General features: G+C 49.2%; 3 protein-coding genes across 3 annotated transcripts; all 3 read right to left on the bottom strand.

Annotated features, from left to right (window-relative positions):
* Nucleotides 1–130: 130 nt before the first annotated feature.
* DBF2 (serine/threonine-protein kinase dbf2) lies at nucleotides 131–2,249 on the bottom strand (the record flags this gene model as incomplete). The annotated part of the gene is made up of 3 exons (XM_049249637.1): nucleotides 131–221; nucleotides 276–1,590; nucleotides 1,655–2,249. The coding sequence occupies 3 exons, from the start codon at nucleotides 2,247–2,249 to the stop codon at nucleotides 131–133; spliced, it is 2,001 nt and encodes a 666-aa protein (XP_049111831.1).
* A 594-nt stretch (nucleotides 2,250–2,843) lies between these two features.
* Nucleotides 2,844–3,320, bottom strand: LOZ57_000539 (uncharacterized protein; the record flags this gene model as incomplete). The annotated part of the gene is made up of 3 exons (XM_049249638.1): nucleotides 2,844–2,873; nucleotides 2,929–3,160; nucleotides 3,217–3,320. 3 exons carry the CDS (start codon nucleotides 3,318–3,320, stop codon nucleotides 2,844–2,846), a joined length of 366 nt encoding a protein of 121 aa, XP_049111832.1.
* A 2,135-nt stretch (nucleotides 3,321–5,455) lies between these two features.
* On the bottom strand, nucleotides 5,456–7,907 carry LOZ57_000540 (uncharacterized protein; the record flags this gene model as incomplete). Its single annotated transcript, XM_049249639.1, has 4 exons — nucleotides 5,456–5,469; nucleotides 5,531–7,405; nucleotides 7,474–7,638; nucleotides 7,727–7,907. The coding sequence occupies 4 exons, from the start codon at nucleotides 7,905–7,907 to the stop codon at nucleotides 5,456–5,458; spliced, it is 2,235 nt and encodes a 744-aa protein (XP_049111833.1).
* Between the last annotated feature and the right edge of the window lie 3,479 nt (nucleotides 7,908–11,386).

The raw sequence follows: 11,386 nt of genomic DNA on the forward strand, positions 1-11,386 counted from the left end.
GTTTTCTGAAGATAGGGGGGAGAACCGGCTCGGGATCAGAATGAGGGCTTGAAAACTGCGATGCATGAATCAAAAAACAGAGGAAAGGGATGAACGTGCAAGGCAAAAAAGAAAGGTGAAACAAGATGCTTTAAAAAATTGTACCAAAAGAGCCATCTGTTGGAATCGCTTTTCGAGGACTATTGGCTCGTCCCTCTGTTCCCGTTGCGGGTTTACGATGCCTATGTGCGAGGATTAGTTGTGGAACGGTGAAAGCGTCGCACGGCAGCACTTACCGAAAAGTAAATCCAACAAACAAGCTCTTACTCATTTTATCGTCTCTTTCTGCCATATCCTCCAGGGCTTTTTGTTTGTCGTGAACTTCCTTGTACTTTGCCATGTCCGCCTCGCTACCAAAGTCATCGAAGTAGCCAGCGTCTGTTTCAGAATCCAGTTCGGGAACAAATGGAGGGTGCATATCACGCAGCTTGTTGAAGTCAACTTCTAGGAAGTATTCGTGCATATGAATCTCTTTAATATTCTTGAAACGGCGCTCCTTTGCAGCGACAAGTCGGATGATCAAATCCCATGTGCGTCTTGATAGAAAATACGCAGGGTCGTCGTATACGGGTTCCTGAAGAACTTGCTCCCATTGTTTAAGATTCTGCCAAGTCTCATCAACAGTGGCACCGGCAAAAGGTGGGTATCCAGCTAAAGCTTCGAACAGCATGCAGCCCAAGCTCCAGTAGTCAACTGTAAAATCATATTCTTCTCCTTTGAGGACCTCTGGAGCCATATAATCAGGGGATCCAACAATCGATTTTGCATAGTTAACTTCACGCTTTCTGAGCGTGCGATATCCCTCTCGTCTTTCCGCAGCCGTGCGTTGACCCATGGGACGGCCAAACGGGACAGAAGTCTTACCAACTTCCTCTAGCTTGATCCTCATAGACTCAATCTTTCCGGGACTGAGCATCCCAGCCGCCAATCCAAAGTCAGTCAGCTTCACATGACCGGTGGAGTCAATCAGAAAATTTTCCGGCTTGAGATCTCGGTGAATATAGCCAAGCGCATGCAGAGAATCAACACACTGAATCATCTCTGAGATATAGAAGCGTGCATGACGATTATGAAGGACACCGGCATTGTTGAGTAGGGTGCGAAAGTCACCTCCTGGAACATATTCCATTGCCAAATATATCTTCTCGTCATCTTGAAAAGCGTATAACAACTTCACCAGCCAGTCACTCTTCGCAGCAGTAAGAATATCCCGTTCAGTCAATATATGCCTCACTTCATCTAGCTTAAACAGAAGCTTCTTGCTCATAACCTTTAGGGCACACACCTCGCGTGTATCTTTTTTCTGTGCGAGATAGACTTGGCCGTATCCACCTTGACCAACTTGGGTGAGAATTTGAAAATCAGCATGGCGAAGCCTCGTTCTTCTTTTGCGCAAATGAGCACGCTCCCTGCCAAGGTATTTCTGTAAAGCAGATTCGTATTCAGCGCGTGAGGTGAGAGGAGGAGGAGGATAGGCGGTTTTAAATTGGGCTTGACGCGTCTGTCGATTATGGACATAGCTTAGGAGGTCAAAATAATGATCGAGGAAATCTACAAAGCAAAAGGCATAATTAAATACAAGGTACAGCAAGAAAGTATAAATAGAAGTACTCACATAGTTGGGTGACGTTAGCAATACGCTGGACATTTGGTAGTTGTAATTTTTCAAGCTCTTCTGTGGTCAGGCCTCGCGTCTGAGCTGGATTCTTCCGCTCTCGCTGCACCTTGCTCTGATAAGCTTCATGTCGCGAAACTGCAGCGGGGTTGTTTGAGTCAACAGCCGGCTCCTTTCCGGCGCGTGAACCACCTGGCGGCGTGTTTTCTTGATTTCGTCGTCGCGTAGGGCTGGAGGATGCAGCAGTTGTTTTATGAATCACGCTTTCAGTAAATGTTTCCAACTCTTCTACCCCGCTGATCTGCCCTTTTCCTGGAGGTAGGTTGGTGAGATTGAAAACCGATTTGGGCGGAGATGATGGATTGAGTTTCATTGCATTGTCGAAAATACTGGGAAGGTCAGTTGCTCCGGGAGGGAGACGGCTTTTGCTGGGGCTGCCCTGAGGGGTGTGAAGTGGGCTTGTAAACCCATAGTGTTGCGGCGAGTGCGGCTGGTCGTGGAGCTCATTGTTAGATCGCGAGTGAATGAGCGACGGTATCTGCGATTTAAACTCCTGTTTTCTGAGTGGAGGTTGTGTTCGCGTGTTCGCAGCCATGCTGCCGGCACCCGTCTTACCGCGTGTGCGTGTCTTTCACGGTCCTCTGTCCAGGGGAGAGCAGTGGTGTAGGGGTTGACCCCGCTATCACGGGACAGTTGCGTGGTTGCTCGCAGCGAGAAGGGTCAAGAGTAGCAAATCAGCAAGGGAGAGATGTGGGAAATGTACAAATAGCGGTGACAAGATATGCAGAGAGAACGCGGTGAGGATGCAGCGTCTGGCGTGTGGTTGCTGGCTGGCTGGCTGGCCGGCGCCGCCATGATGTCGGGCGGGCTGGTTGCTGCAGCAACACCGCTGAGTCAGCGCTAGGGCTGGCTGTGGGCGCCGCCCCGGCGAACCTTTCGCGACATTACGCTTTCACGCCGCCCAAGCTTGACGGGCGATCTGGCGATGGAGGGCAATTAGGCTGGAAAAAGAAATTCCCTGGCCAAGTCGCCGGGCTTGAGCCGGGTACCCCACGGGAAGATTGTCTTAAGATTGCTATTGTTCTAAAGAGTGCTATATGTCATAAGCTAACCTTGCGGGTAACTATGCAGCGAACCAGGTCTACGGCACCAGGTACCCGCACTCGAGCCCGGTCATATCCCCGATCCGTCATGCGCCGCCTTCTGCTCGTTGTCCCGTCTGTGCTATCAGTCAGACGCGAGATGTTGACGTCAGGAACCCGGAAACAACTCACAAAGAACCCCACTCCATACGACGAAGTGGTGAAGGTGATGACTGTGCCCTTGGGGAAGTAGAAAACATCCCCGGGTCGAGCCGAGGCCTTTTGGCCCGTAGCATCCGCTATCTCCATCTCACCCTCCACGATCACCTTCATCTCGTCGTAGGTGTAGGTATAGACCAAAGGGGTTCCTTTTTCGATTCGAAAGAAGCCGGCGGATATCGGCTTCTCTGGGTTCTCGGCTTGACTACACCTTGCGATCAGGACACGCTGGAGTTCAACGCACAAACATCACACAGTTACCTGGAAAATACATCCGCGAGGAAGGCATTGTCGTTAGCAATCAGCGGTAGTTTAAATTCAGACTGAGCTTTGGCATAGTGTTTCATTGCGACTGGAGAAGCCATGATGGCGATGCTGGAGACTGTTTTGATGGTAAGGATATAATATATCAGCCACGCGATAGTGTCAGTTTGGAGGTTAGGTTGCGATGCTGTTGGATTCGCTAGACGGGCCAAAGATGCATGTCTCGTCAGTGGGACGGTCTCCCTATATATACTGCCTTTTGGGAACTGAGGGCCGTACTAGCGGGCCACCATTGCTGGCTCCCGCCAAACCAGCTTCCCCGCACGGTTCCCATGCTCCAAAGAGGGGGAAGACTGGATATCGAGAGTTTTGAAGCCGCCCGGGCAGTGCCGGCGTGTATCCCCGCCTTCCCCGGGGCTCAATGCTGGGTCTTCCGCACTGCTGAGTGCTGCTGCACTGACGTGGCGATTGACAAGCAGCCATCGCCAGCTCGCCCATGGGTTCTTCTTCTCTTTGCTCTCTCCCCCTTTTTCCCTTTTCTTTCTCAGTCGAGACGTTCCAGGCGGCGCGGGATAAATTATCCGCTTCCGGTAAAGCGCCGCATAGCTTATCCGCTTTGCGTTAACGTGACGTCGCCAGAAGGTTATCGCAGTATCAACCCGCCGATGGCTGAAGGTCACTGAAACTCGCTGCTCGCGCCGCCGGTTACAAAAACAATCGCGGTGGCTCGCACATCCTGAGAAACCTATAGGGAGCATGCCCGTCGGACTTTCGGATTGGTTATTTTAGTTAACTCAAGAACCCACGCCGTTTTGACTTTGAAAATGCTCCTAATACCGCCATAAGTTTGCCGTGAAAGGAAAGCGAGTCGCTTCTAGAAACCGTGCTTTAATGACTTGGACTTGGTTTTTTGTTTCTAGAAAAGGCTAGGTTTGTATACGGATAAATACATGACCCTTGAAAACCTTGCCTTTTCCGATGCCGACTGTGGATGCTCTAGCAAAAGACATATTCGGCATAAGAAACCGAAATACAGCCCATCCTGTTAGGCTGGCCGGCCACCCGCCCGCAACTCTTCAGGAAAAGCAGCTGCCAGGTGTGTCTCGGCCATAGTACAGAGTATATATCAAACAATGTCGTGCTCATGCTTCCCGATTACGACATATCTACTCCCATATATGTAGTTGCGTTTCTCTTTCCTCTTTTCGGAATATCCTTGTAATAGGCAAGGCAATCCTTCACAGGCCCATGCATTAAGTTAAATACAACCCTTCCAGCTCGGCTGCAAGGGTGACATGCACATTTGCAGGCTAGAAAAGTATTGCGCTTTCTTGATTTATATATAGCTCTGTACCTGCTGCCTATAGAGACTCACTACTGACCTCATAAACACTCGAGGGCCATTCAGAAACCCTATAAAGGAATTGTGAAATATGAAATCCTTTTCGGGTGAACCAATTGCGTCATGGACGGTAAGTCAGTACGCACTCTAACTCTTCTTACTCTTCATTTCCAATTTGACAGTCAATTTTTTTTTTGGGTTCCAGAAATACAACCAAAAAGAACAGACAAACCCTTCCAAAATGCAAACATTAAACAATGTATCCTTCAAATAGAACAGCATAAATCCAATCCTCGAGAAATTCAAGGGCTATCATCATTACAGCCATCAATGCACCGACGGCTCCCAGGTGAAAGAAACTCCATCGATAACACAAATAAGCAGATACATAAACGCAAAGCCGAAAGACCCAAAGTTAGAAACCAGCATGAGAGGGAGAAATTTGCAGGGCATAAGGAGTTATTGATGTGTGATACATGTACAGGTGTAGGTACAGGGAAGGACTAATGCAAAAGCGGCAGCGAGAGATCAAACAGATATCAGTCAGAATTAAGAAGCAAATTGCAGTTAAAAAATCTTGGGTATATTGAGCAATAATAAGCCAGGAGCCGAGGTGCCCGCGGAACGATGACAATGTTTGTGATGACGACGAAGAAGCTAGAGAATTATGAATTGGTCATGGGCGACGTTGATACGAGAAGAAAGGGGTATCACAACAGGGTTTTATGACAGGGCAGTTGCTGCAGGGCTAACGCCTTGTGATAAATCAAAGTTGGAAGCAGGCAAGGTAAAGCGATGACAAATATACAACGCTGGCACAGATAAGCCGAAAGCGATTTCCAATGGCCAAGGCTATAGATGCCAGGCACAATTGCATACGGATCTGACGGGATGCTATCCCAGGAGCACTAATATTGGAATGTATCAGTTTAATGAGAACTACTGAGGTCACAGGAGCAAATCACTTACCTTCCCAGTCCCAGTCCCTCATCACTCCCAGCCAATGAGTTCTTCCCCTAACAGTTTTTTCGAAATCCGAGTTCATGGACACACTGGCGGATTCCCGCCTGCCTCGTACTGGAGAAGCTAATGACGCGGGTGGCGAACCAAATGCTATGCTTGGTGCTTCCACTACCGACTCTGGCCTTGTTTGGGGATCAAAAAAGCCTAAACCTTCAAGGCCATCCTCTATTGCATCCCCTTGGATGTTTTCATTTCTGGTGGGATCCACTGGTCTAACAAACGAAAAGCGTTGGCCATTTAGGGCTGCAAGGTAACAGTCATCGCGACGAGACCAAACTTCATATATTACTTCCAAGCAGCGGTCAATATTGCCGATCTTCAATCTCGCTTGCATCGCAGCCCAGCGCTCCCTTACCCACATTCTATCCTCTTCGCTGTCGACTTCGCAGCTCGCAGTCAACAGAGGATATATTTGAATCACTATTGTCCGGGAGCTCAGAGGCACTGTTGCTAATTGTACAAGAACGCGTTTTGCCAATTCACTTGCGGATTCTGAAGGTATTTCCGGAACAGCACGATGTAGATGTAACAATGTTGCCCAACGGTACGCTTGGGCTGTTTGAAAACTATGTTGGACATCCGATGTTGGATCTTCAGGAGGTTCAAAGTACGTGGGAGGCTCCCATTGTTCAACTAAGGTTTTCAGTTCAATGGCCTCTGATATTATGGCAATAGAGTTTGTTCTGCTTTTACAGACTTTCTGCACAAGGTGGGCGACCTTGTTGATAAGAGGAAATAATGTAGCCGCACAGCCGAGTAAGGGGTCGATTTCATGAACCCAAGCGGTAGGCGATAACTCACGAGGCCATGGTATTTCATCAAACCCGCTGTCGTTAAGCGAGGTTAGGCGAGCAAGAACTGTCGTATAAATCCAGGCATTGTAGAGGAACCGCAACCGTGCAAAGTCACTACGTCGGATTGAAACGTGCCGTTGGTCCTCTAGAGCTTGGTTGACAAGGATTTTCGCGCCACGAAGATGCTGAATACCATTAGATACTTGTCGGTCCCACGACTCTGCAAAAGTGAGAGCAAGAGTGGTAGCCAAAGCAGCGTCCGTTCTCATAGTTCTTATATTCCTAGCGAGTGATTGAATGCTCTGGCGCATGTGGTCCATTCCGGTATACCGGAGCTGCGCGTCCTCTTTACTGGAATGAAAGGCTGCAAGACAGCAGATAGCGTGATATAGTGCGGGTGATTCCTTTGCCAAAGGCCATATCAGCGTCCTCCAAGGGTTCTCCGAGACACCGTCTTTCACGGATAATATGCCACATGTCCTCCGGTCGAAGCTCATGAGAAGCATTTCGGAACTTCCGGGTGATAAAGTCGGTTCCTGCGCCATTGTGAGGCCTAATTGTGGCCTTGAGTTAATATGTGGCAATACAGAATCAACCCAGCCCATTCCATCATATCCAAAACCAGTCTGTTGAACAATTTCTTCTATCTCACTGTCATTGCTCTTGGTATAAGCCGAGAAATTAGGCTGTCGGTCTGTCAGATTGTCGTGAGCGAATGATGTATATGTATCAAAAAGTGCGTTATCTTTGGATTCGGATGAATTCACTGCAACATTTGGAGGGGCTGAAAATGAATTCCCATCGTATTTATCTGCAAGAATTTCATGAGGGTTAACAAACGGCGGAATAAAGTTGGCCGGGCTTTGTGAAATAATCTCCAATGATTTAGGACCGGTAGGCTTCGGTACAGGAATCCTGGCTCGAGCCTTCTTAAGTTCAGTTGTCCATGCTGAATTTTCTGGACTTGATGAGGCTGATATGGGGAAAAAATCCTTCTTTTCTGTAACTGGCGGTGCGACTATGGGTACTGAAGAACAAGTGGCAATCAAATTAGTGATTAAAAGAAGCTGACATAGAATACACGGATAGACGAACCTTTCTTCCCTTTTGCTGCTTTATTTGTGAAACTAGACTCTTCGAACGACCTCCATTTATAGTCCTTTTTATAGCCCCCGCAAGTAACATTCCGTCTTTGGCATTGCTGGCATATAGGCTTAGTTTCGTCACACTTTAACCTCTTCAACTTGCAGGTCGCACATCCTACACATGACTCGCATATTAGCCAGCGAAATCAAGCGGCTCTACACAACTGGTGACTGGTTTGTCGAGCGAAGAACAGAATACGCACCGTTACGGCTCTTAGACTGCTTTGGCTTCGTCGCATTCGCCCCGTTGATATTACTCTGTTTTGAGAGACATTCGACGGGACTGTGGCGAGCAGAGCTTTGGATTTGAACTGTGCCTGGCACATCGCGACCCGAAACGCGATCCGATAACGAAGCGGGGGATGGTTTTCGGAGAGTTTCCATGCCCAGAATGAAGAGAGGAACCGAAATGGAAGAAGGAGGTCCTCGACATTGAATAAACGGCAGAGGAAAAGCAACAAATGCCCAAGGCGGGACTCCCCTCAGTGGCAAAGGACGAACACAGGGGAGCCGTTCATGAGGACTGTGGGCAACACAGAATCCTCGGCCAGGGCAGAGCTCGGGTTATCAGAACAGAGACAAACGTCGCAGAAGACCGCGGCTGGCAATATTTAGAACAATAAACAACAAGGTCGCACGGGAGAGATGCGGGGACGGCCAGCAATGAATAAGGGTTGACACGCGGTTGAAGGACAAGCTTCAGGACGGGTGATCTGACGGAAACAAGAGCATTGGATCATCACGCAGCACCGAAGACAGAGAGTAGGCACTGTGGGTAAGGTCGCGAGAGGACGGCCGTCTATCAGGAGGCCAGGGTGAGTCGTGGTGTTCGGAACAGGGAGATAACGAACTGGAGGCGAGCTTGATAAACAGGGCTGACGGGGCGGGGATACGGTTTCTCCGCACCTTACCAGCCGTGACGGGTGGCGCTCCACCGGAGGGCGTGGGGGACGTCGCGGCGAGACAGCGTGCATACGCGGCTAATCGTAATTTTACGGGCCATGGGCGGCCGGCCAGAATGCCGGCGGTAACGGTATTGACGATTACGCGGGCGAGCGTTGGTTGGCTGGAGCCCTGATAGACGGCTTGACGCCGCCTGCCTACTGCTCAAACCTGCATTGTATCGTCACGGCCAGCGGCGTACCGTGCTCTTCCTCCCAAGAAAACCGCGAGAGTCTCGAGGCCCGCTGAGTCACGGCCCTGCTGCTCCCTGCGCGCCATCTTGTGATTGATCCTTCGGCTAAAAAATGTGCCTCAGTTGTGTAACGTTCCTTGCTTTGATTCAAAATCCTCTAGTAGAAGGTAGATGGCCCCATGGTTGACCCGAAGGTATTTCGGTCAGGGTGCATTGGAGCTGCATGTGGGACCTTGCGGAGCCTAACGGCGTCCAAGCCATACCGACGTCCATAACGACGCGCTCAGGGGCCTGGGTCTTGAAAGCAAAGGTATATATGTACATACATGTCTGCATACTGGCAATTCATCCTTGATATGTACCGTGCTTAAGGATATGATCTTTGAGCGACGTATCCGTATGTTTGGGACAAATCGCCAGCCATGTCCGCGTGCGACTTCAAGCTGTCACTTCGTATTTGGCGAGTCTCGCACTCGCATAGCTGACACTGCATACCCTTCCAAATCTCGATCACACGACGCTCCGTATGCGGAAGCAACGCGCCATGCCAAGGAGTTGTTGGAAAATCACGATTGCATGTACCAAATGGAAGGTGTCTACTTTCCACCTTGTCCCCAACCCTCTGAGGTTCTGAAAGCCCTGTGTAACAGTGCCCGTAGGCTGGTTCGCGGTGCAAACGGTCTTAGACAGAAACGGGCAGCCAAGCCCCAAATGGCATTGGATGGCAAGTCCTAGTATGGTCTGGCCGGCCTACCCCGTGTCGGGGAAACAATCGATACCCAGTTCACGAGTCGAGGAATATGCAGCTCGGATCGCAAGTTGCGAAGGCGATAGCAACTCCAACTTCGGCATTTCCGATGTGTTTCACAGCCAAGTGCTTTCATTTTGTCCTGCAGGAAGAAAATCGGCGACATCGTACGTAGCCAGCTTCCTCAAGATCCAGAGTCAGATGCCAGCCCGTTTTCTTTTCCGATCTACAAGTAAACTGTGTGCACTAGTAGAGTACTAAAGCCACCTGTTTGATGCTTAGGGGGCAGCCCCTTGAACGTCAGGCAAGAAGTTGTTTCGAGTTTGGAACTCAAAACGATCAGACGCCACATTGTCTAGCTGCTATCAGAAATAATCAGCCATGCCCATTGGAGCTATTTCGGAGCCAGGTGTAAGCAGCCCAAAAACCTGCGCTCGAAATCATACCACAGACTGGGCTCTGCTGGGGGGCAATTGGTCCAGAGCCGATCGTTATCACGTAACACACACAAGCAATCCATTTTGAGCTGGGACCTCCAGTAACCAGCACGAGTCATGCTCTCCGAGAGAGCATCAGGCATATTCCCGGGGTGACGTGGCGATTGGAATGTGGCAGCACACCGCGATCATCAAGAGTACGAACGAAGTGCCAAGGCAGTAATAGCGCTAGTCTTGTATCATACTAGCGCGGATTTAGTACCTGACTAAAGTTGATCCGGTCCGAGAGTGCTGACGTCACCTCAGAAAATTTGCTTCGACCCCCAAAGTCCAAACTAAATATAGTTAGTCTTGCGTTGGCAAACAGAGATCCTGTTACTAAGCGATGCCAAGCTCAACCAAATTCACTGCGCGGATGTCGATCACGTCGGCCGACATGCTCTCACGAACCGCATTGCTCAAATTCTCGATATTTTCGGCTTTTGGCCGCTGTGGGTAATCTCGAAATTGTTTGGCTAGAGGCAAAACTATACAAACAGTTCCACTAGCTTGCATTCTAGACTCAATATACTTCTTTACCCTCAGCAGGAGACTGACGAATTGTTTCACTCCAGAGAGTCCTCTTGAAACTGATCGGAGAATTGAAAGGTAACAACGGGCAATCCTTAGTTGCAGTCTGCCGCTGTTTCACCTTGCTTGTGGGGCTGAAAATCTTCTATGCTTTGAAAGTGGTAGGCTCCCTACTGATTAACGTCTCTAACACAAACCTACCATTCCATGTTCTCGGCTGCTCTCAATAGCCGTGCGCTCTCTCCATAGCATCACAATACCTATCAAGCTCCAGGCTGACCACATCATAATACCGACCAGTTGCCTGTAGGCCCCGGCACAAGAAACTCATCCGTGCCACCTAGTCAATGTGGGTCAGAAATGAGGTTCTTTGGGAGACATACTTGGTCTTTACAAATTCCCAGCCAGGTTATAACGTGTTCCAGCCTAAATTTATAATCTGAAACGTCGATAGAGTGGATACGCGGCTGCTGAAAGTTTCCACTCGAATATCAGTCTGCGAAACTTTCGAAAGGATCTTCTTTGCATATCATTTTGGAACCGTGGGATGTGTGAAAGGAGAAAAAGACATCCCATTCCCTCCCTCAATATGGACAAGGATTCCCATGTTTTCTATATTTGATCCACAACGTTTGAAATCCACTGCATGGGTTCAAATTTCACCTGTCTATGTGCCGCCCAAAATAGCATGCCAATGGACCTTTGTCCAGACTCCTTTTGACTTTATCGGGGTCGAGGCTGTACAACATTTCCCAGAGATATTCAGGGCTTCGACTTCGAAATATCCTACCCCTGGTTAGAGGTAGGGGGGGTAACAAACGGACAAGTATATTGCTTAACCATATACCTCCTACTGTACCCCGCGGATGTCTAAACAGTTCTTATTCTTCCTTTCCGTCTCCGTTTTAACATTTAATATCACCGGGCTGTTATCACCGTCCACAGCGAAGACAGGTAGGCCAGATAGCCTTCA

This window comes from Ophidiomyces ophidiicola, assembly GCF_022830035.1.
Source record: "Ophidiomyces ophidiicola strain CBS 122913 chromosome Unknown scaffold_1, whole genome shotgun sequence".
In the NCBI taxonomy this organism is placed as follows: domain Eukaryota; kingdom Fungi; phylum Ascomycota; class Eurotiomycetes; order Onygenales; family Onygenaceae; genus Ophidiomyces; species Ophidiomyces ophidiicola.